A 22,513-nucleotide genomic window follows, 5' to 3' on the forward strand; every position below is an offset into this window, starting at 1 on the left:
TGGTTATTTATCCACCACTAGTCAAAAGTTGCATGCCTGCTTATTTATAATCACTGTTTTCCACATTTTAAAGCATCATAATAAAGTATAGTCTCAAATATAAGCAAAATACTTTTCTACAAAAGCAATATCACACGTTTAAGTATAAGCTATGAGATCACGTGGTTTTTAAGATCACGCGAAACCTTAAGGGGCCGTTTACATGAAAAACTTTTATGCATTTTGGGGGCATGAAAATGCAAACTTTTGAAAATTATACTGTTATCCGCTCATGCGTATTATCTTTACAAAGTGACATCGCCAACTACTGGCCTGGCATGCATAATACAGCATTTTAGTCAATTTTACGGATCCACAATTTTGCCGTTTGCAAAAAACGCAAAGGAAAAAACGTTTCAGGTTTTAGTACATTGTTGTCTTGTAAATATACCCTCATTCTACAAAATATTTCCAAACTTTCCCACACTAAATGCTAAATTACCCCCATTTTTACATGACCTTTTCTATCATCTAACTCCAGGGTTATCATTAACTAAAACTAAAACCATAAAAACATTTTCATTACTTGTCTTGAAATGTCTTGTCTTGAAACATAATACAACTATATATAATAATTTTAGTTAAATAATTTAATTTTAGCTAATTCAGCTAGTTGAAAATCAACTTTTCTCATTTTTGTTTAAAGTTGAAGACCTAAATAAACTAAAAGTAAAACTTAAAAAAAAACATAAATATAAAACTTTAACTAAAATAAAAACATATACTATATAAAATATAAAAGTAAAGTTTAATTTAAAATATGAACAAACACTATTGTAGTACATCAGCGATACTACAATAACATTGTGTAACACTCAAAGTTCATCTAAAAATAATAATTTAACACTGTTAAATGTAATCTTTAACAAATCTCTGAAAGAATATACATTTTTCATACTGTACATTGTTGTGTAACCTAAATTGACTAGTAGATTTTAGTGTTATATTTTTAATGTATTTTAATATATTATTTAATGTTTTAGTCAAAACAGTACATCAAATATATAATTTTAACACTGGTATTGGCCAGAATGTTAATAGTGGTGCATCCCTAATCATCACCATTAAATGCAAAGTAAAAGTTGTAATGCTTTGTCATTCAGAAAGGAATTTGATTGAATCCACTCATCATTATTGTTCTGTCTCAGGCTCTGGTGAGCTGTCTTGAGTTGCTGGAGGATGAAGGCGTTGAGACGCGAGTGTGTGGATGTAAAGCACTCGCATGTCTGAAGGTCAGTTCATGCATCGCTAAACATCTCTCCTCAATAACCCAGCGCCACTAAATCAACGCTTATTTTTCCCCCACACTGTTTATATATATGCTTGCATAACTTTAAGAACCTGCTGGTTAGATGTTCTGTAGTGATTTGTGTGGAAATCAGATTATATGCAGCATCACACCTCAGTGTTGGTGGAGGACTTTAAGTAAAGTGTCTGTCTGTGTTTGTGCATCAGGCCAAAGAGAGCATTGAGCAGTTGGTGTATCTGTGCCGAACAGATAAGGAGGATGTGAGGGATGCTGCCAAACAAGCTCTGCTTGTGCTAGGTAAGCAGTGAATGAACTAAACAACAGGAAATGGACTGGTAAAGGAAAGATCAGTAATGAAAGTGAAAGCATGGATCTGCTGCAAATGTGAATTATTGTTCCAAATATGGTCCCATGGTGAGTCATGGAAAAGGTCAGAATATCATTCCAGGTCCAGAAAAATATATTATTATAGTTTTGCAGACTGCATAAAATTATATTTAAAAACCATAAAATGATAAACACAAATAAAATAAAATAAAATCATTTTATGAATCATGATTTTGCGATTTTAAATGCAAAACAAATGTAGTCAAAGTTGTTAACATTTTAAAGAGGAGGAAAATGTCTCTTATTTCCATTTCATTTGTTTTAATTGCAGGTGAGGAGGGGAAGATGGCCCATCGACACCTTGAGTCCTCACAAGATGGAATGTCCCGCCTTTTTGCACCCGGCAGTATGGCCAGTACGGCTTTCTAACACAATCAACTGGCCGATACTTGTCAAAAACAATGTACTTGCGTCTTAGTATCCTCACCGTCATGATCATGCCAATTACAAACTATTAAATGCACACTATTAAAAACTATCAAACAGTTTAAAATGACACAAATCAGCGTAATCACACTCTTACAGATAAGAGTGTTTGCATTGTCCTCAAAGACATGGACGGATGCTATACAATCATTAGACAAGAGGACTTGTATGTCAGTCTGTATGTTATTAATGTTTTGGACATGGCCTAAGATGAACTACTGTAAAGTGATGAGGTAAGATACATAGGTGCATTTGGGTTTATAAACAATGTTTTGCTGCCTTAAGTTTCGGCCCAATGGTGTTGCCTTCGTGATTCATGGAATGAAGCTGGACCCTAGTCAACAATACAAGTGATGATTGATAGCGATGGAGATAAAGTGTTATTTTCACTTTATCAATGCAAGTAGGCAGTGACTACATGCAGAGTACATAGAGAATCTGATTGTCCACTTTGTGAAGAGTGCTTATGTGTGTGTACATATTGATTGGAGAATGAATGTTGATAGCTGAGGGGGGGGGGGGGGGGGTCACACCTCAGAAAGTAGGATGGGGATCTAGGGAAGCATTTCCTTAAAATCCCAAACTTTCATAGGGACCTTGTTGCCATAAAAGTGTAACAGTGCCATTCCATACTGTCATATTCTTTACTGATACAGAATATATATCTATATCCCATTGGAAGTGTAAATGTTTTGTGTTGTAATTTAGTTTCAATGTTTAAATGCTCAATAGCAAATGCAGATCTGATTTGATTCACCATGCACTTCGCATTTAAGCCACTGGCAATGTAATATCTGCTGTAAAAGTGGTGAAGCTGTTTTATTAATTTTTGAAGATGTCATCATTATTATGAGTGAAAGCTGTAAACAGTGGTGAATATTGCCTTTTGCAATAGGTTCCCGACAACCTCTCCGTGCTTGTGATCTTAAGAATGGCCATAGATCATGTTTGACTCAGAGCATTTCTCCAGTGCTGCTAGACTGAAAGGTTCTGAGTTGGAACCAGGGAAGGTTCATTCATTTTTACATAACATTATTTTCTAGTTCAATCTGTTCCAGACTTCAATATGACAAAGAACGCCTCTTCAGTGTATAAGTGCCTCAAATTAGTATGGGGAGCAAGAGAATGAGATAGATAGACTTTATTTAAAACTCAAGACTGCGGTTTAGGATTGCAAACTGCAGAACAGATTTAAATATATTTTTCATTATTATCTACAGATTGTGCAGCATTAAAGAACTGATTTACTTTTGATTTTTTTTTTTTATTTACTCTAAATATGTATATTGTCGACATCAACTGTAAAGGAAATTATTAAAATTATGAACACTAAAACTTGTCTGACTTATTAACAAATTTGTTATTTGTCTCAAAGAACATTTGAAAATGAAGGGATTACATATTTTGAGCGTTTTCACATGCTCAAATGAAAAAATAAAATCAATAAAGAAATCAACATCAATGAAAACATTAAGTATTACATAACAGGAGTTGACTGCAATAATGTATTGATTAAACTAGGGTTCCCACACATGCTGACAAATCAATTATTTTATGATTTTTCTAGTTGTTTGTGAAGATGGAATACATATTTATAGATTTAAAAAAAAAATCAAGTTTCAAGAGATCACACACATATGTATGTGTTCTATATGTATACTATAAAAAAACCTACAGATTTTATTGAAATTTTACAGGCTTTCACTGATAATTCCAATTTGAGACTGCGGGAACACAGTTAAACTATTCTATTATCTTCTAATACCTCCTTATATTATAATAAGATGATCAAATACTGCAATGTTAAACATACTTTGATACAAATCTGAGTTAACGTCTAAAAAAAGCCCACATCCCGTAATTCAAAAGTAGCGCCCCACACGGCCAATCCGCACACTGCTTTTGTTTACAGCCCTCCCCCTCGCCACCGCCCCCCTGCGTGACGCGCATGCGCAACAGCCGCTAAGGGCCGCCATTTTGTGCGGAGCCTACTCTGCAAAAGCGGGAGAGGATTAAAACCGCCGGAGGTGAAGGACGCAATTTTACTCCGTCTCGTACTAAAGTAAGAAAAAACCCTGGGCTTTCTGTCGAATTCAACGCGAGAGTAAATCACCAAAAGCAGGTAAAACAGCGCTACTTTTCCGAAAGGGGGGAGTTTTGCAGGAGCTTTAATCGGCCTCTAGGTGTCACGATGGGGCTCCCAGTCCAGGCGGCTGGCGGGGGGTGTTTGTCTCCCTCTATCGTTATCGAAAATTTAGCAAAAAACATTTATAACCCAGAAGTTCGGGCTTCAGCCCGATTATTAAGCACTATTGAAACTATATCAGACCGCATTTTACCAAGATGCCATTATTTAACGCCAGGATGTTTGCTTCAATCTTTAGGCCAGGCGTCCATTTTCTGTTTCTTCTCTTTGTTTCCTGTCTTTAGAAACCCGCCGTTTCTGCACGCGCACTTAGCCAACCAGCTAATATACCTCTTAAAGTTGACTAGTTTCCAACTATACAACGGCCAAACACTTTAGAAAAAGCTCCTAAATTCACAAACGTCAAATTCGCGAGGTTTTACTCTTGATATGTGCTATTTTAAGCCACAAAACATATTTTAGCTCGCGCCTATCGCCCTGTTCGCGCCCCTCCTCGAGCAGTTAAATTCAAACCCGAGACGATGAAACATTGACCCGGTTTGGCGATAATAAAGTCCCATTACGACGGCCTCAGTTCGCTCTTTGGTCCTTATCACTCCTGGAAGCCCAAATAACGGGGTTACGTCTAAATTAAATAACAAATAAATTCGTCTTTTATGATTTAGCATCCGTTCTGCCGCCGATGCTAGCGTATTGCGCAGATTAAAATCAAACGAGGAAGATGCCGTTGCTAAACTATACCGATAGCCATTTTCGATAAGTAAGACCGAGCCTCGCCGTACACTCCCCGAATCCCAGAGATTATCGCCTGAAAACAGCCGAATCGCCGCAGTCGTCGGTCTCGATGCGACCGCTCACTCTTATTGAAAGACTAACCTCAAGCAACAAACGACTGAAGGGATAAAAACTGTAGAGAGCTCCCTCTACAACCCGACTGGTAGTGGTACAAAAACACGATTAACCATCGCAGAATGCCCTCTTGCTGTGGAAAATCATAAGGGTGTTTTAGCACATAAGGGTGCTTCAACGTGTGAAGGTAAGGATAGTGGCACACATTTACACCGTTTTGTCGGTTTAGTGGGTTGGTGGCCAAATGCGCGCAATCATGAGGAAGTAGAAGCGAATCGGTTCAGAATCAGATGATGCTTTCTGGCTCCGAATCAAGAGTTCTAAACGTGGTTTTGGTTTAATAAAACTCATGTTCAAGTTGTAAGTTTTCCAAGGTTATGTATAGTGTATGTATATGTGTTTGTATGTCTAAATGTGTGAATTTATATATTTATATATATATATATATATATATATATATATATATATATATATATATATATATATATATATATATAATAAAAAAATCACACATTTAGAGTGGTGTGATCAAGAAAATAATGCTGTAAACTGAAAGTGTTTTGTTTTGCACATTGATGGATTGATTTGTTTGCATCCCAACAGGTTGAGCTAGGTAGTAAGAAGCAGAGTTGAGACAGTTAGCACGTTCATCGGAGGCAGACAGTAGTGGAGGCAGGGGTAGAGAGATGAAGTATTCCTTTTTGATGCAGGTAAACTCACAGTACTCTATACAAACACCAAAGTCATGGATACCTATGGAAGTGCCAACTCTACTCTTTTGTTCACCATTTGCAAGGTTGATAGCAGCCTGTCTGAGTGTGTGTATGTAAGTAAACACTACAGATTGCAGTCAGGTAGGAAAACTTTGGCATCTTACATCTGGTGTTGCGTTCTAACTTTTCGCTTTTAATTGCAATAGGTATTACCCATGGAAGGGGGACCGACTGAGGCAGTGGTGGAAGATTCAGGGGATGCTTTCAAGGCCAAGGAATGTAAGACATACCAAAGGCGTCGAGAAGATGAGGAAGTGGGAGCAGAATTGCTGCAGGCTGCCGGGTTAGAGCAAGCCCAAGTTGAAGGAGAGCCTGTGGTGGAGGCCCAGCAACAGTTGGTCGAGAGTGTAGTTAATGTCAACAGCAGTGTTGAGATGATGGTGATGGACTCCCTGGACCCTGCCCTGCTCCAGATGAAGACAGAAGTCATGGAGGCTGCTGTCGGAGCACCTGTTGGTGCAGCCCATGAAGCCACGGTTACAACTGTCGATGACACTCAGATCATCACCCTGCAGGTGGTGAACATGGAGGAGCAGCAGTTGGGCTTGGGAGAGCTGCAGCTAGTGCAGGTGCCTGTTTCTGCTGTGCCCGTCACTGCTGCCACTGTGGAAGAGCTGCAAGGGACACTGGTTGACGCCACTGCCATGCCTAAAGATGGGGAGCCTGTCATCTGTCACACCCTGCCTTTGCCGGAGGGCTTCCAGGTTGGCCATAATTTCCGTTTTGAACACATTATGGTTTTAAATGATATGTTCTCTGCCTATCTGGTGAATCTAAATGTTACATCTTCTCTTACAGGTGGTCAAGGTGGGTGCAAATGGAGAAGTGGAAACTGTGGAGCAAGATGAGCTCCAGGCCCAAGAGGATCAGCCTCCACAGCAGGAGGAGGAGGAGATGGCTGAAGCCCAAAATGAAGACCCCACGTGGTCCAAAGATCCAGATTACACACCCCCTGTTAAAAAGGTTAAGAAGACTAAGAAAAGCAAGCTGCGCTACAACACGGAGGGCGATAAAGACATGGATGTGTCTGTGTATGACTTTGAGGAGGAGCAGCAGGAGGGACTGCTCTCTGAAGTCAATGCTGAGAAAGTTGTGGGTAATATGAAACCGCCCAAACCAACCAAAATCAAGAAGAAAGGTGAGAATGTGTGATGCATACAGAATGCACAGGCTCTTGCATGATATTAAAGTTTAAACTCTTATCAGATCTGTGCTGGGTTTAAATCAGTGGATTTTCTCCACTGCATACAGGTGTTAAGAAGACATTCCAGTGTGAGCTGTGCAGTTACACCTGTCCGCGCCGTTCCAATCTGGATCGCCACATGAAGAGCCACACGGATGAGAGGCCTCACAAGTGCCATCTTTGTGGACGAGCCTTCAGGACTGTGACGTTGCTGAGGAACCATCTCAACACCCACACAGGTACATGGTCTCCAGTCAATCAGTGAAAAGGACCATGTAGGCTGTCTAGTGTGAATTTGAAATTGAGCAAACTTTTTTTTATTCTTTCTGACAGGCACCAGACCACATAAGTGTACTGACTGTGACATGGCCTTTGTCACCAGTGGAGAGCTGGTGCGACACAGACGCTACAAGCACACTCATGAGAAACCATTCAAGTGCTCCATGTGTGACTATGCCAGTGTCGAGGTTGGTCTGATGGCATCACAATTAAATTTTATGGAAAAATGCATGCCCTTTTTGATTACCTATCCTGTGCCTGAATTGACCTGAACCTTGACACGTTTCAGGTTAGCAAGCTGAAGCGGCACATTCGCTCCCACACTGGAGAACGTCCGTTCCAGTGTAGTCTGTGCAGCTATGCCAGCAGAGATACCTATAAGCTTAAGAGACATATGAGGACCCACTCAGGTCAGCAGCACTTACTATCTCTCATAGATTATTGCAGACAATTTTTTATTTTTTTTTTAGTCTGTTATTTAAATAGAATTGGCTTGAATTTTGTAACAATATTTTTATTTTATTTATTTTTTTCTTTCTATCTTACAGGAGAGAAGCCCTATGAGTGCTATATCTGTCATGCTCGTTTTACTCAGAGTGGTACCATGAAGATGCACATTCTGCAGAAGCATACAGAAAATGTGGCAAAATTTCACTGCCCCCACTGCGACACAGTTATTGCTCGCAAGAGCGATCTCGGTAAGATTTTGTTTAGTAATTACCATTTTGTTATTTGTGATGGCTAATTATAGCTTTTTTTTATTTTTTTTTATTTTTTTCCAATGACAGCTTGAAACATACTTGTGGTGTATTGAAGTTCACATGTTTTAATTTGTGCCCATTGCAGGTGTGCACCTCCGTAAACAGCATTCCTACATTGAGCAGGGCAGGAAGTGTCGTTACTGTGATGCGGTGTTCCATGAGCGCTATGCTCTCATCCAGCATCAGAAGTCTCACAAAAATGAGAAGCGCTTCAAGTGTGATCAGTGTGACTATGCGTGCCGTCAGGTCAGACAGCTCATGCAAACTTCATTCCAATAAATAGAATGGATTTAATAGTTCAGCATAAGCATTCGTTACAGTGTTTGAAACTGTATTTAATTTACTCTGTTTTCCTTGCGAACAGGAGCGTCACATGGTCATGCACAAGCGCACCCATACTGGGGAGAAGCCATACGCCTGCAGCCAATGTGAGAAGACTTTCAGGCAGAAACAGCTCCTGGATATGCACTTTCGGCGCTACCATGACCCCAACTTTGTACCCACATCCTTTGTTTGCACCAAGTGTGGCAAGACCTTCACTCGCAGGGTATGGTACTTTTGAAAGGGGTCAGATGAATTTGGTGGTACCACTGCATACAGAAAACGGTGTTAAACAAATTGAATGTCTTTTAACAGAATACTATGGCCAGACATGCAGAGAACTGCACTGGTATGGATTCTACTGATGGAGAGAATGGAGCTCCACCTAAAAGGGCTCGTGGTGGCAGAAAGAGGAAGATGCGCTCTAGAAAGGATGATGATGACGATGATAGCGGTGAGAATCTTGGCTCTTGTTCTGCTACTATGCTGGGGTTACTTTAGTAGTTGAAAAAATACTTAATTATCTGAACTTGGGTTATCAGAATGGAATGTGTGTGATTTATTTTACTAAATGTAAATCATGACTCTAAAAGGTTTTATGAAAGCTTTAACTGTTGCCTGAAAATCTCAGATGAGCATGGAGATCCTGACCTTGATGACATTGATGAAGAAGAAGAGGATGAGCCTCTTGATGATGAGCAGATGGATGTGGAACAGGCTCCACCCAGCGTTCCCATCCCCGCACCAGCTGAACCTCCTGTCAAGAGGAAACGGGGCAGACCCCCCAAGAATGCAGCCAAGGCTTCTCCAACAAAGTCTATCGCCAAAACAACCACAGGTAATGTATGCTCTTCTGCATAAGAAGACAAACCATTCAAAATCTTTTAACGAGGTTAAACTAAATGACCCTCTGCTTCTCCTAGCAGCTGCTGCCATTATCCAGGTGGAGGATGAAAGCACAGGGGCCATTGAGAACATCATTGTGAAGAAGGAGCCTGAGGGCTCTGATGCAGTTGTAGCTGCCCAGCCAGTGGTAGAGGAAGTGGAGGCAGTCGAAGCTGGTGTAGAAACAGTGCAGCTAGCTGTCCCTGAAGCTGCACCGAACGGTGATCTTACTCCTGAAATGATCCTTAGCATGATGGACCGGTGATCTGGGGATATGTGCGCACACAGGCTGATCACACATGCTTGCATAAATGCACATCCCCATATGTGTCCCCTGAATATATATATATATATATATACACATGCTCATATACTTTTTTCTTTTTTCCCCCTCAACTCCTTTAATTCCACGCTAAGTCCTCATGTCCTGCATCAAATTTCTTAAAGACTCCATTGTTTCACTACCTTTTCCTATAAAACCCTTCTTACATTTTGTCTTCTCATGACGGATCACAAAGCTGCGCTTTTCTACTGTTTCTATCACACCAGTAGTTCAACTGCTGAGGGTTTTTTTTTTTTTTTTTTGCTGTGTACTTTGTACGTGGAGAGGCCAGATGATTTTTTTTTTTTTTTTTTTTTTTTTTTTTTTTTTGAGAATGTCTGAGGAATGTCTCTGACATTACATGGTATAATACATGCATCTAGACTTTTCTTTACCCAGCTAACCTTCTGTCTTCATTTGTCATTTCAAATCTCACATTACCATGGCAATATTGAGAAACAATATCATTTTGTGCCTGGTCAAGCCTTGATATCTAGAATCGCTGTCACTGCTGTAGAAAATCCTCTCAATGTTTGACATCAATGATGACTTTTATTCGCTGTTTGTTCCTCATGTGCTCTTTCACTGGTCACAGATGATAATGTTAGAGAGCGTAGAAATGTAGCCGCCTAATTATCAAGCCAGGGACGATGACATCCATCCATATGTTTAAAAAAAAAACCTGCGGTTGATAAATTTGTACAAAAAAGGTCATCTTGGCTAGTCTTGCTTGTAAATAATTTTTATTTTCTGTTTTATTATGAACATTTTAATCTTTTTCTAGTGAATTGATGACCTTGAATGCTAGGGCAATGGCTTTTAACAGTAGTTGTTTGGAAACATGCCATTGAAGGCTTTCAAATTACTTGTGGGGCAAAATAAAAGCCTGAACAATCATGTAGGCTGCATAACCCCTTTTCTTTCTGTCCCTCTGTCGCTTGAATCGTTGCATTTGAGTCTGCTCAACTCGCTTGATGGGGAGGGGTTGCTTAGTCTTTTTCCGAGAGAGTGGCTTTAATATTGTTCCACCTGACGAATAGGCTTCCTTGTTGGATTTTGTTCTAGCTTTTGTAAAAGGAGGAAAAGGGACAGAACTGGGCAGGTACAGCAACATGCATGTCTCCAATCTTTTTGATCTGTTTTGATGTGGTCGTGTTCCCAACAACCACCCCTAATATTAAATAAACTATGTGACCCGAGTCGTTAGTTTCATGGGATTTTGGAAGGAGACTTAAAAGTTTACAATAGGTTTTTCAGACCACATTTAATTTAAGAAGTTTAATACGAGTGTTCGAGGAAGCTATTTTGATACGAACTGTTTCTAGAAGAGGAAGCTTGGATGGGATATTTGTAAAAAGTTGTCACTTGTTCAAAAGAGCAATGTCCTTATTTCTGATTATTTGTTTTTCTGATTCAGAATGAAGTTTTCCTCCAACATGTAATTGCATTTAAATTGCTTTCTTTTTTTAAGCTCTTAAAATTCTAGGTTAATGCTTTTTTTTGTTTTGTTTTTGTTTTTTTTAACCTAGCTGTACTGTTTGAATTTTACAATGGTCAGAAAAAACCAACCTTATAAAGACATTTATTATGGCTGGGTGGGGTATAGAGGGCCTATAAGGTAAGATGGTGTGGAGAATGTATTGCTGTACAGCTAATAAAAAAAATATTGTCCTAATTCAGTGTTTGTCTTTTTTGCCACCTTTTTTTTTTGTTCTAAACTGCTGCATGGTTTTATTCAGTGCCTAGTTACATGGTTACAATAAGGAATCTTGCATTTGCATTTAAATTATGATTTGACTGGTACCAGTAAAATGGTCAATCTACACTTAGTACAAAGTAAATACTTCAGAAGGAGAGTATTTTTTGGGAGGAAAAAAATGTTTTCAGCTAATTTTAAAAATGTAAGCTACTTGCCAGTATGTCGACTAGTAGGGGTGTAACAATATTCAAACTAATTTATTTTTTTTTTTTTAAGTTTATGGTGATGGCCCACTTTCTTCACACAACTTTTTCCAGCACTTCAAAGCTCAAAAGTCTGAATATTATCCAATTTAAGTGTTATTCTTAATATGTTAATATTAACATTTTTGTTCAACCTACAAAGATTGTCCTTATTTGTAAAACTAAAAGTCAATCAATCAAAAACCACAGCCAATCAGTGTAGGCGGGTTCTCGCAGCATTTGCATGGCACCAGAGGAAATTCATAAGTTCATAATCAAATTCACAAATATCACAATTTAAACATTATTAAAAAGTCACACTGAGCTACTAATTCAATATTTGTCATAGAATACACTTGTTTGTTCAGTTTCTTGCTTCCATTTGTTTAATTTCAAGATCTGAGGTGAACTATTATTTACTATGGCTACAAAGCTAGGAACCAACTTAAATGATCATGAAAATCACGTTACACGCTTTTAACATTAAATAAAGCACCTAAACATTACCTGAGGCTGAGATTAACATGGCCATACTTTGTGTGCCTTCGCAAAAAAAAAGAAAAAAAAAGAAACCGTCTCGTCACGGCTGGTTAAGACAACCAGTAACTTAAACACATCTGATTGGTCATTATTATCAACAGAAATCCCTGTGATTGGCTACAATACTCAACGCTGCAAAATCACGTTGTGAGACCGTGTGAGACACATTGGCAGCACCATCAAAGAAAAAGAACGCACAAGATACGAATATAACAACCAGATCGCTTTAATTTACTTACTTTTCTTTTTATTTAAAATACAAAAAAAAAAAAAAAAATACAAATTATATGTTACACATAAGTAATATAACTCCGTTAATCCTGCATACAATGGATGCAATTATATAAATTGCATTGACTTGACCAGGCAGCCAAGGTATAATTCTTACATAATGAGCATCTGAAGGTATGTTGAAATATACAACTTACTGAAACGTGTAATCGCCCAATCAGTGTTTCAACGGCGGAAAGACGTCGATAAAACATAAGACATCACGTAACGTTAGCATTTACCTCAGGCGAGTCCACAGCTTTTTAGTTTGTCAGAGAAGCTAAATATACTATATTGGCCTATATATTTATTATATTTTACTCAACTTGTTAGTGATGTCTTGATTATTTAATGTGTGTTTAAGAAAATCTGTCATGGCCACTGTGTAAATGATTATATGGCAACAACGAATTGGAGTAAAAACGTATAGTTTACAGCATTAGCAGAGATAATATATATATATATATATATATATATATATATATATATATATATATATATATATATATATATATATATATTGTTTATCTTTAAGAATCCTTCAATTATAATTGAATTCATTTAAAGACAGAGACATAATTTGTTCAGGAAACTACTGTTTTAATAAAAAAAAAAAAAAGAAAAAAAAAAGAAGCAATTTTGCTTAGCTTTCTGTACCGAACCGTGACTTCAAAACCGAGGTAGAACCGAACCGTTTTGTGTGTCGCATCAACTAGTGACAGTAGATCAGATATAGTTTTAGTCAGAAGCGTTGCCACAGTTTTCTATTGAATATTTTTCCACTAGAGGGAGATACTGAGTAGAAAAAGTCCCATTTTCAGTTTTATTTTCTTTAGCATCTATCTAGCCATTAGTAGATTTTAAAAGGGTTACAGATGTGCCATTTGATTATCTATACATCTGTGTGAAGCTGACAGCAGAACAATAGGTGTCACCGTTATCACATGTATCACTTACTGGTATAACAGATATATTTAATCAGCACTGGGGTTGAAATGATTGCGCTATGTGTGAAACTGCACATCTTGAAGTGACTGTGATAGGATGCTCTTCATGCAGTTCAGGTGTCACATCCTGTCTTAGACCTGTACTCTCAAACTGTGGTTTTCCCCCATAAGCATGAATCATAAAGCAGCAGGATGTGTGTGTGTATGAGTGTATCACACACTTACAAAAGAGCTGCCAGCACTGGCCTGTCTTCACCCTGTTGCCACCGACATAGTGATCAGACATTATGGCGGCGCTGACAGAGGTCCCATTTTGCCTCAAAGGTAAGATTCTTATACAACACTTTCAGAACATGCTACAGAAATGAGTGAATAACTTCTAGGTTTGTTTATATTTTATCATACTATGGCATTATAGTACAGTGCTTAGATTAGTGATGTACAGTTCTGCATAAATGGATCTGTGCTTGATTTACAGAAGACATAACTCAGTATCTGAAGCCACAAAGGGTTCAGTTCATGAGTTTGGTGCATCTCAACCAATACAAGGGACGAGCTGAGAGCAGAGTTTTGGTACGTCCGCCACTCACCCGCACAATTTTGTAATATTAAATGTGTATTTATATATATATATATATATATATATATATATATATATATATACACACACATGTGTGTGTGTGTGTGTGTGTATGTGTGAAGACTTCAGATGCAAAAGCCTCTAGGTGTCATCTGAAATGTTCTTCTAAAATGAGCATTTTTATGAAGATTTTATGTTTAGTTTCAGCAATTTCACTTTATTGGTAATTATATATATATATATATATATATATATATATATATATATATATATATATATATATATATATATATATATATATATATATAATTGCATTTAATAAAAATTTAAAACAAATATGAGGAAAAAATAATGAATTTCAGAATGTTTTGGTTTGTCGCCCTTTTGCTTTAATGAGAGCAGCACTTGCGCTGCATGAACTTCGTAAGTTTGTTCAAAACCTGATGATCATGTTCTCCAGCATGATCTGAGAATGATATAAAAAGAGCTTCTTGTCTGTACAAAGAGTCACATGATTAGTGTCATAAATTCATTTGAAAACTCTAGATTCTCCTAGTCTTGTCAGTAATACTGAATTACTTCACCGTCGACTGTGATGTTCATCTTTCTCCACACACTATAAAGCAGCGCTCACTGCTGGTGCAGAAATGTGCAGAGCATCAGAGCAAAGATCTGCTTGCACAGTCAGCACTGCATTGTTCATTTCTGAAACTGTTCATTTATCATTTGAAGGGCTGCATGCTTTTCTCTGTTTAATGTGAAAGAGTAAGCACTGAAAAGGCCACAGTATTTTTTGTGTGTGTGTGTGTGTGTGTGTGTGTGTGTGTGTGTGTGTGTGTGTGTGTGTGTGTGTGTGTGTGTGGTTTTGCCAAACAATATTGTTATAAAAATCAGACCAAAAAACAATATTTTTAGGTAGGTTGCTGAGCCATAAAACTGAAAGCCACAAAGACTGAAAACAAATTTGAGAGTACAACTGATAGGAAGTAGCTAGATGTTGTTATGAGCTCTTTTTTATGTACCAGCAGATGGCGCTAGACTCATTTACACTGTTCTGTTGTGTTTTTGTTCTTTGACAGGTGATGTCTCAATGGAGAGCTCATGTGTTCCACAGCAAGCAGCCAGTGAAGGTGGGAAGCAATATAATTTGTGACCCTGGACCACAAAACCAGTCATAAGTTGCATGGGTATATTTGATTTGTTGCAATAGGCAACAATACATTGTATGGGTCAAAATTATCGATTTTTCTTTTATGCCAAAATTCATTAGGATATTAAGTAAAGATCATGTTCCATGAAGATATTTTGTAAATTACCTACCGTAAATATATCAAGGGAGGAATATATTTTTGTGAGTGGATATGCATTGCTAAGTACTTCATTTGGATAACTTTAAAGGCAGTTTTCTCAATATTTAGATTTTTTTTTGCACCCTCAGATTCCAGATTTTCGAATAGTTGTATCTCGGCCAAATCCTAATCCATATCCTTGTCCTATCCTAACAAACCATACATCAATGGAAAGCTTATTTATTCAGCTTATGTGATGTATAAATCTTAAAATAAATTATGACTGTTTTTGTGGTCCAGGGTCACATTTGCTCCTGTATCAGAGAGCGCATAGATCTCACACCAGGACCGTAGCAATCATTTTAACTGAGGAGACGTTCTTTCCTCTACTTTTAGATATTTCTATGTTTGTTGGCACACTTTGTGGGGAGATAAGCAGTTATCAAAGACCAAAGACCAGTACACACATGCATACAGACTTACCGAATTGTTTCTACACCGCTGTCTGTTTGTATTTATATATATATACAGTCAAACCAAAGTTTATTCAGACACCTTGAACATTTCATTCATTAATACAGTTTAATCACTATAGTTTTAAAAAATGGTAATAAAATATTACAAGATTGTCATATGTTAATTATGTCAGATAGCACTTAAGCAAAACATGGTCAGGTAAAAGTGTCTGAATAATTTTTGGTTCCAAATTTTTATCACTTTTACTGGTGGTTTACTTTATTTTGCTATCCTCACTTACATAAATGAACTATAGTGTCCTGCACCCACTAGTAAAAAATATAAAAAATGTCTGAATAATTTTTGGTTTGACTGTATATAAATTCAGATCACTCAATTTAAAGACAGTATACAAGCACATCTTTCAAGCAAAACATTTCAAAGATAGACAATATATGGTTATGTACAACATATATTGTTCAAAATAATGACAAAATATAGCCTGAAAACAGCAATATAAAGTTTAATAAAGTTGTTAATAAAGAAGTCTTTGCAAAAAATTTTACAATTTTATTTACCCTAAACAGACAAACAAAAAGTTAAATTACAATAAAAAAATAAATGAAATAAATACATTTTAAATTTAATTTAAATAAAAAATTTGATAATTTGTTTGCAGATTTTTATTGATATTGTGTTTTAAAATGAAAATTAATTTAATGCTCAAGTGTGGCTTAAAGTGAAAATTCTCTCATCAGTTGTTCCAAACCTGTGTGAGTTTCTTTCTTCTGTTGAACATAAAAGAAGATATTTTGAAGAATGCTGGTAACCAGTAGCCATTGACTTCCATAGGATGGAACAAAATATGAAGAGGTTGGTTCCAAAACGCAATAACTCCATTTTGATTAATTTGAGTAAAAAGGTGTTTTCTTTTCCAAGAAAGTGGCAAGATGAAAACCACTATTTTCTGTTTCAAACTTTCACATATCATCTTTTGGATATAAAAACATTAAAAATTCAAATCTACATTTTGATTTTAAAAAGTTTATTATAAAAACATATTATTTTTTTCCCAAAATGCAATAAATCCATGACACTTTTTTTTTTTCAAAATGCAATTAATCCATCAATATAAAAGTTATTTTTCAAATTTAAAATACACAAAAGTAAGTTGATTCACATATATGACAGTGTCTAAACTTTGCCAATATTTATCTTATATTCAGGTATTTTACTAAAAATACATTCAGCTGTCGCTCCCAAAATGGTACGGAAGAGGATTAGGGCCAAACAATAATAAAAAATAAAACCATCTCGAGATTAAAGTTGTTAAATTTCAAGAAAAAACTCGAGTCGAGATAAAATGTTGAGAATAAACTCGTTAAATTACAAGAAAAAACTCGTTAAATTTCGAGAAAAATAGTCGAGATAAAGTGTTGAGAATAAACTCGTTAAATTACGAGAAAAAACATGTTAAATTTCGAGAAAAAAGTCGAGATAAAATGTTGAGAATAAACTCGTTAAATTACAAGAAAAAACTCGTTAAATTTCGAGAAAAATAGTTGAGATAAAGTGTTGAGAATAAACTCTTTAAATTATGAGAAAAAACATGTTAAATTTCAAGAAAAAAATCGAGATAAAATGTTGAGAATAAAGTCATTAAATTATGAGAAAAAAGTCGTTAAATTACGAGAACAAATTTGTTAAATTACATTTTTTCGAAATTTAACGTCATTTTTCTCATAATTTAACGAATTTGTTCTCGTAATTTAACAACTTTTTTCTCGTAATTTAATGACTTTATTCTCATAATTTAATGACTTTACTCTCAAAATTTTATCTCGACTTTTTTCTCGAAATGTAACAATTTTTTTCTCGAAATTTAACAACTTTAATCTTGAGATGGTTTTATTTTTTATTATTGCTTGGCCTGTAACGAAGCGGGACTCAGGCGGAGATCCATTTGCAAGCTTTTATTCAATGTGAGCATAGTCGTACAGGCTGGGTCGATCAGGGGTAAACAGGAACAGCAAGGAACAGGCAGAGTCGTAGTCAGGGCACAGGCAGTAGATCGAGGCAGGCGGATATCATTCACAGAACAGTATAACAGGCAAGAGTCAGGACAGGCAGCAACGGGTCAAGAACGGGTAACAGACAAGATCAATCACAGGCAGACAGGATACAAGGAAACGCTCAGAATTGTCACAAGGAATCAAGACTTCGCGGTGAGGTGGTGTGTGTGTGAGTCTTTTATAGTCCTGGTAATGAGTATCAGCTGGGTGTGGTGATTAGTGTGGAGTGTGCATGGCTGTATGTGGCAACAGGTGATTGGTGGAGTGAGTGCATGTGATTGACAGGGAGGATTATGGGAAATGGAGTCCGGAGTGAACAGGAACAGACTGTGATCGTGACATGGCCCTAATCCTCTTCCGTAAAACGGTCATCTTGTTAATGTTATGAATTAATTGCCATTACCGATTAAAGAGTATCTGGCGCCACCGCACGGTTAAATAAACACATTTGCAGAGTACATTGGTATTAAAAACGGCTTTTAAAAAAGCCTTCAATGTTTACAGCGCGTGGAATGGTGCGCTGTGATTGGTTGAGCGGATATATCGCGTTCTGCAGAAAAAGGAGACTGGCGTTTGTCGCGTTTTGGGAAGAAAGGGAGAAAACATGACAGAATAACATGACGGATATCACATTTTGTGCAAAATTAATAAATGGCTTTTCAATTTTTTTTTAAATGGCGTTTATCGCGTTTTGGAACCAAACTCTTCATATCTTCTTTTGTGTTAAGCAGATGACAGAAAGTCATACAGGTTTGGAACAACTTGAGGGTGAGTAAATGATGACAGAATTTTCATTTTTGGGTGAACTATCAATTAAATACTTAAAATTAAAAAGTAATGTAACGTAAATATTACATGACCACATAGCACTTGTTTCAGTACCAACATACCATTCAGCATTTAGAAATCATAATGTTAAACTTCCCATTCAGACCATCAGGTATGCGAAATGCATGCTTCTATCATTCTAGAGAATAAGGAAATTGTCCGAGAGCCAAAAAAAAAACAAAATACCAGATAACCTTGAACAGTGAATCGACACTGTGTCCTGAAAATATGCAGCTGATAAAACAAGCAGTAGGTTAGAGGCAGGAGGGTCAGTAGGTCACGTCCAGTATTAACTCAAAGTGCTGTAGGGGCAAATATTTCTTAGCAGAGCTCCATTACACTTTATATTTCCTCTGAGTGATATTTATTTAATGCGTATGACTGCCGCTGGTAGTACAAACAGCTTGATGTGAGTTCATAACTAAGGATTTTGGAGAAGATGGAATGACATGTACTACTTTAAGAGTTGATTGTATTTCATTATTTTTTCTATTAGCTCTTAATGGAGTGTATTGATATTGATATGCAGTTAGATACTGAAAGTGCATGACTCAATACTAGTTCCTGTGGAAAAAAAAAAAAAAAAAACTTGTTCCAAAGCTCAACTTCTGTGTTTGAGTTTCAATAAATGACCCAGCCTCCCTGATCCCCACATTCTCTTCTGTGTTAACTGGTGAGTCACTGTATTTCCAGTGTTATTTGCTGCATATACATGTCAGAGTATGTGTGCCGTTTACAGCGGTCCTGTCTCTTGCTGCAGGTGGAGAGTTCCTTTAGTTATCTAGAGATCTATGCCATCACCATCGACAGTATTGAGCAGGTAAGAGATCTACGGCTACAACACTTCCTTTAAGAATAATGAACATTTACATTTGCTTGTTAATCTACACTGTAACATTTGTACAAGTTGGTAACACTTTAGTATAGGGAACATATATAAACTATTAACTACGACTTTTCCCTCAATAAACTCCTAATTTACTGCTTATTAATAGTTAGTAAGTTTAGGTATTGGGTAGGATTAAGAATGTAGAATAAGGTCATGCAGAATAAGGCATTAATATGTGCGTAATAAGTACTAATAAATAGCCAATATTCTAGTAATATGCATGCTAATAAGCAACTAGTTAAAAGACCCTAAAATAAAGTATGTTGCTTTGGGTAAAAGCATCTGTTAAATGAATAAATGTGTACGTGAATTTATAATAAAATGTTTTTTAAAGTCTCTTATCCTCATCAAGGAAATATTTTTACAATTTAATTTTTTTTCTGTTTTAATATGTTTTAAAATAATTTATTCCTATGATGCCAAAGCTGAATTTCATGAATTTTCAATCATTCTAATATGCTGATTTGGTGCTCAAGAAACATTTCTTCTTATTATTTTTAATGTTGAAAACAGTTGTCCTGCTTAATGTTTTTGGGGAGACAGCGATTCATCTTTTCAGTATTCTTTGATGAATAGAAAGTTAATTATAGATCTTTTGCAACAATGTCAAAGTTTTCACTGTCAATTTTGGTCAGAGTAATGCATCCTTGCACAATAAGAGTATTAATTTCTCAAAAAAAAAAAAAAAAAAATTAAATGGTAGTGTAATTTTGTTAAATATGATTTTTCTCTGTAAATTATGAGATAATACTTTTTAATTATAAAAAAACATTTTCAAAAATTACAATACAAATATATGCATTACATGTAAAAATAAACTTTTCACAGACAATGATATGTTTCTACAGTTATCAACATCATAAATCTAGTAAAGTTTTCATATTTTCATTTTTAAACGCTGCTGCGAGGGTGTTTCAAATACAACGGCCGAGGGATTGATGGAAAATTTCACATCATTCTCTCTTCTGACTGCTGCAATCAATCTCTCAATATTTTTCCCCTCTTTTGGAAAGTCGTGGAAACTCTGTCATGGATTTTTTCTTTTGCCATTGGAGCAAATGGGAGTACAAAACAGAGATTTCTTGCAGTTTCCGTTCACCATAGAAGTTTACCTAACTATGACCTCTGCTTCGGAGAACCCCGGAAATATGAAAAGTATCCATTAACCCTTTTGGTAACACTTTAGTATAGGGAACATGTATTCACTAACTATGATTTTCCCTCAGTAAACTGCTTATTTACTGCTTATTAATAGTAAGGTAGTTAAGTTTAGGTATTGGGTAGGATTAAGAATGTAGAATAAGTTCATGCAAAATAAGGCATTAATATGTGCTTAATAAGTACTAATAAATAGCCAATATTCTAGTAATATGCATGCTAATACAAAACTAGTTAAAAGACCCTAAAATAAAGTGTTACCACACTTTTTTTACTGTAGAATTTTTAGGTTCTTTTTTCTGTTTAATTTGCTAACATATTTATAGTATAATGCAAACATGTAATTAGAAACGTGGGGAAGTTGAGGTCATCATTCAACCATGATGGTTTTTTTTTTGAGTAAAGCCTGTGGTTTGTAAACTGTTACAAATGTTAAACGTGTCATGGCATGTAATGGGAGTTGAGCATTTCATCTCAAAAGAAAGATCCTCTTCAAATCCTCTTCCGCTTCACTTATCATCCCTTACACTTTGATTATGTGTTTGTGAGGTGGTTATTGAGACAGACAAGCAGATCTACTCTCTTAGCATGATGTCAGTGAGAGACCTGGAAGCTGTGGTCAGCCATGTCACCGCCTCACTCAAGAAGATCTTTCCTGATTCATCACCAGGGTGAGTGATCTGGGAAACATCACAGCTGATCAAACATGATGTATTTAATTCGACCATTCTTTCAATGTAAAAATGTTGTCTAATCCAGTCATGCATTGTGATTTAAAAAATGCTAATATGCAAATAGTGCAGTGCAGCTGACCAAATAAACATGTATAGTTAGGACAGCAAAACAAGTAGGGTTTTCAAAAGTGTGTTATTGACGTCAAAGCCAATGTGTTCAATCCAGCTCAGTATTTTGGCACAGATGCAAGCATGAAAGCTACTAAAGACATATTTAAAACAGTTCATGTGACTACAGTGGTTCAACCTTAATGTAATGAAGCGACGAGAATACTTTTTGTGTGCCAAAACACAAAATAACAACTTTATGACAGTATCTAGTGGTGGGCAATTTCAAAACACTGCTTCATGAAGCTTCGAAACTTTACAAATCTTTTGATTCGATTCAGTGGTTCAAAGCGTGTATCAAACTGCCAAAGTCATGCCCCCCAGTAGTGAATCATTGAAATTTCAAAACACTTAACATGTACCGAAGCCTTGTTTACTGAAATCACGTGACTTTCCGAATCCCTGATTCGAAACAAAAGATTCGTAAAGCTTCATCAAGCAGTGTTTTGAAATCACTAGATATTGTCATAAAGTAGTTATTTTGTTTTTTTGGTGCACAAAAAGTGTTCTCGTCACTTCATAACATTAAGGTTGAACCACTGTAGTCACATGAACTGTTTTAAATACATCTTTAGTAGCTTTCTGGGCTAAAGTGTTATCTCGCTGTCAATGCAGGCCTCATTGAGCCATTGGATTTTATGAAAAATATCTTAATTTGTGTTCCGAAGATGAATGAAGGTTTTACGGGTGTGAAATGACATGAGTGTGAGTAATTAATGACTGAATTTTCATTTTTAGGTGAACTAACCCTTTAAATACAATTCATATTTTTTCTAATAAAAGCATTTTTAACAATCATTTACCCTAAAAATAAGCATATTGCATACATAATATTGGTAAATATAATTTAAAAGTTAAAAATTTTAAAACAATTAATACTTTTTACTTATAAAAGCATTTTGACAATTTACAATACAGTTGCATATATTGTCTTTTTGCTTACAGACTTATAGTGTAATGTAAAAACTTAATTAGAAAAAAAGGATTTTATTTTTTTTATTTTTACTGTGACCTCAGACCAATAAATTAAAATTAAATGACCCAGACTTCACTCTTAGAAGAAAAGGTTCTATATAGCCCC

General features: G+C 36.2%; 3 protein-coding genes across 13 annotated transcripts in view; all 3 read left to right on the plus strand.

Annotated features, from left to right (window-relative positions):
* ripor1 (RHO family interacting cell polarization regulator 1) overlaps positions 1-2,607 on the plus strand; it is an 86,251-nt gene extending 83,644 nt beyond the window's left edge. For all 3 annotated transcript variants that reach the window (XM_067390399.1, XM_067390398.1, XM_067390397.1), the window contains exons 20-22: positions 1,188-1,271; positions 1,495-1,585; positions 1,947-2,607. In XM_067390399.1, the coding sequence (XP_067246500.1) occupies positions 1,188-1,271; positions 1,495-1,585; positions 1,947-2,044 (273 nt within the window). In that variant the 3' untranslated portion in view covers positions 2,045-2,607. The remainder of the gene's footprint in view (positions 1-1,187; positions 1,272-1,494; positions 1,586-1,946) is intronic.
* A 1,476-nt stretch (positions 2,608-4,083) lies between these two features.
* ctcf (CCCTC-binding factor (zinc finger protein)) lies at positions 4,084-11,289 on the plus strand. 6 transcript variants are annotated; one of them, XM_067390402.1, is made up of 14 exons: positions 4,110-4,223; positions 5,700-5,806; positions 5,893-5,922; positions 6,016-6,573; positions 6,668-7,007; positions 7,121-7,291; positions 7,386-7,519; positions 7,621-7,741; positions 7,880-8,029; positions 8,178-8,338; positions 8,457-8,639; positions 8,729-8,867; positions 9,045-9,251; positions 9,337-11,289. In XM_067390402.1, the coding sequence occupies exons 2-14, from the start codon at positions 5,783-5,785 to the stop codon at positions 9,561-9,563; spliced, it is 2,445 nt and encodes an 814-aa protein (XP_067246503.1). In that variant the 5' UTR covers positions 4,110-4,223; positions 5,700-5,782; the 3' UTR covers positions 9,564-11,289. The 6 variants fall into 6 exon arrangements, with proteins under 6 accessions (XP_067246506.1, XP_067246503.1, XP_067246505.1 ...); XM_067390403.1 differs by lacking the exon at positions 4,110-4,223 and having other exon boundaries at positions 5,618-5,806; XM_067390405.1 differs by lacking the exons at positions 5,700-5,806; positions 5,893-5,922 and having other exon boundaries at positions 4,084-4,223.
* Positions 11,290-13,517: 2,228 nt separating this feature from the next.
* The window catches only part of carmil2 (capping protein regulator and myosin 1 linker 2), a 51,442-nt gene continuing 42,446 nt past the window's right edge, over positions 13,518-22,513 (plus strand). For 3 of the 4 annotated variants that reach the window (XM_067390406.1, XM_067390407.1, XM_067390408.1), the window contains exons 1-5: positions 13,518-13,642; positions 13,797-13,891; positions 14,978-15,028; positions 19,304-19,363; positions 21,140-21,261. In XM_067390406.1, coding sequence (XP_067246507.1) covers positions 13,606-13,642; positions 13,797-13,891; positions 14,978-15,028; positions 19,304-19,363; positions 21,140-21,261 — 365 coding nt within the window. In that variant the 5' untranslated portion in view covers positions 13,518-13,605. Of the gene's footprint in view, positions 13,643-13,796; positions 13,892-14,977; positions 15,029-19,167; positions 19,217-19,303; positions 19,364-21,139; positions 21,262-22,513 lie in introns of those variants that run through there. The other variant, XM_067390410.1, reaches the window with a different exon arrangement.

The sequence above is a fragment of the Chanodichthys erythropterus genome, chromosome 7 (assembly GCF_024489055.1).
Source record: "Chanodichthys erythropterus isolate Z2021 chromosome 7, ASM2448905v1, whole genome shotgun sequence".
Lineage (NCBI taxonomy): Eukaryota > Metazoa > Chordata > Actinopteri > Cypriniformes > Xenocyprididae > Chanodichthys > Chanodichthys erythropterus.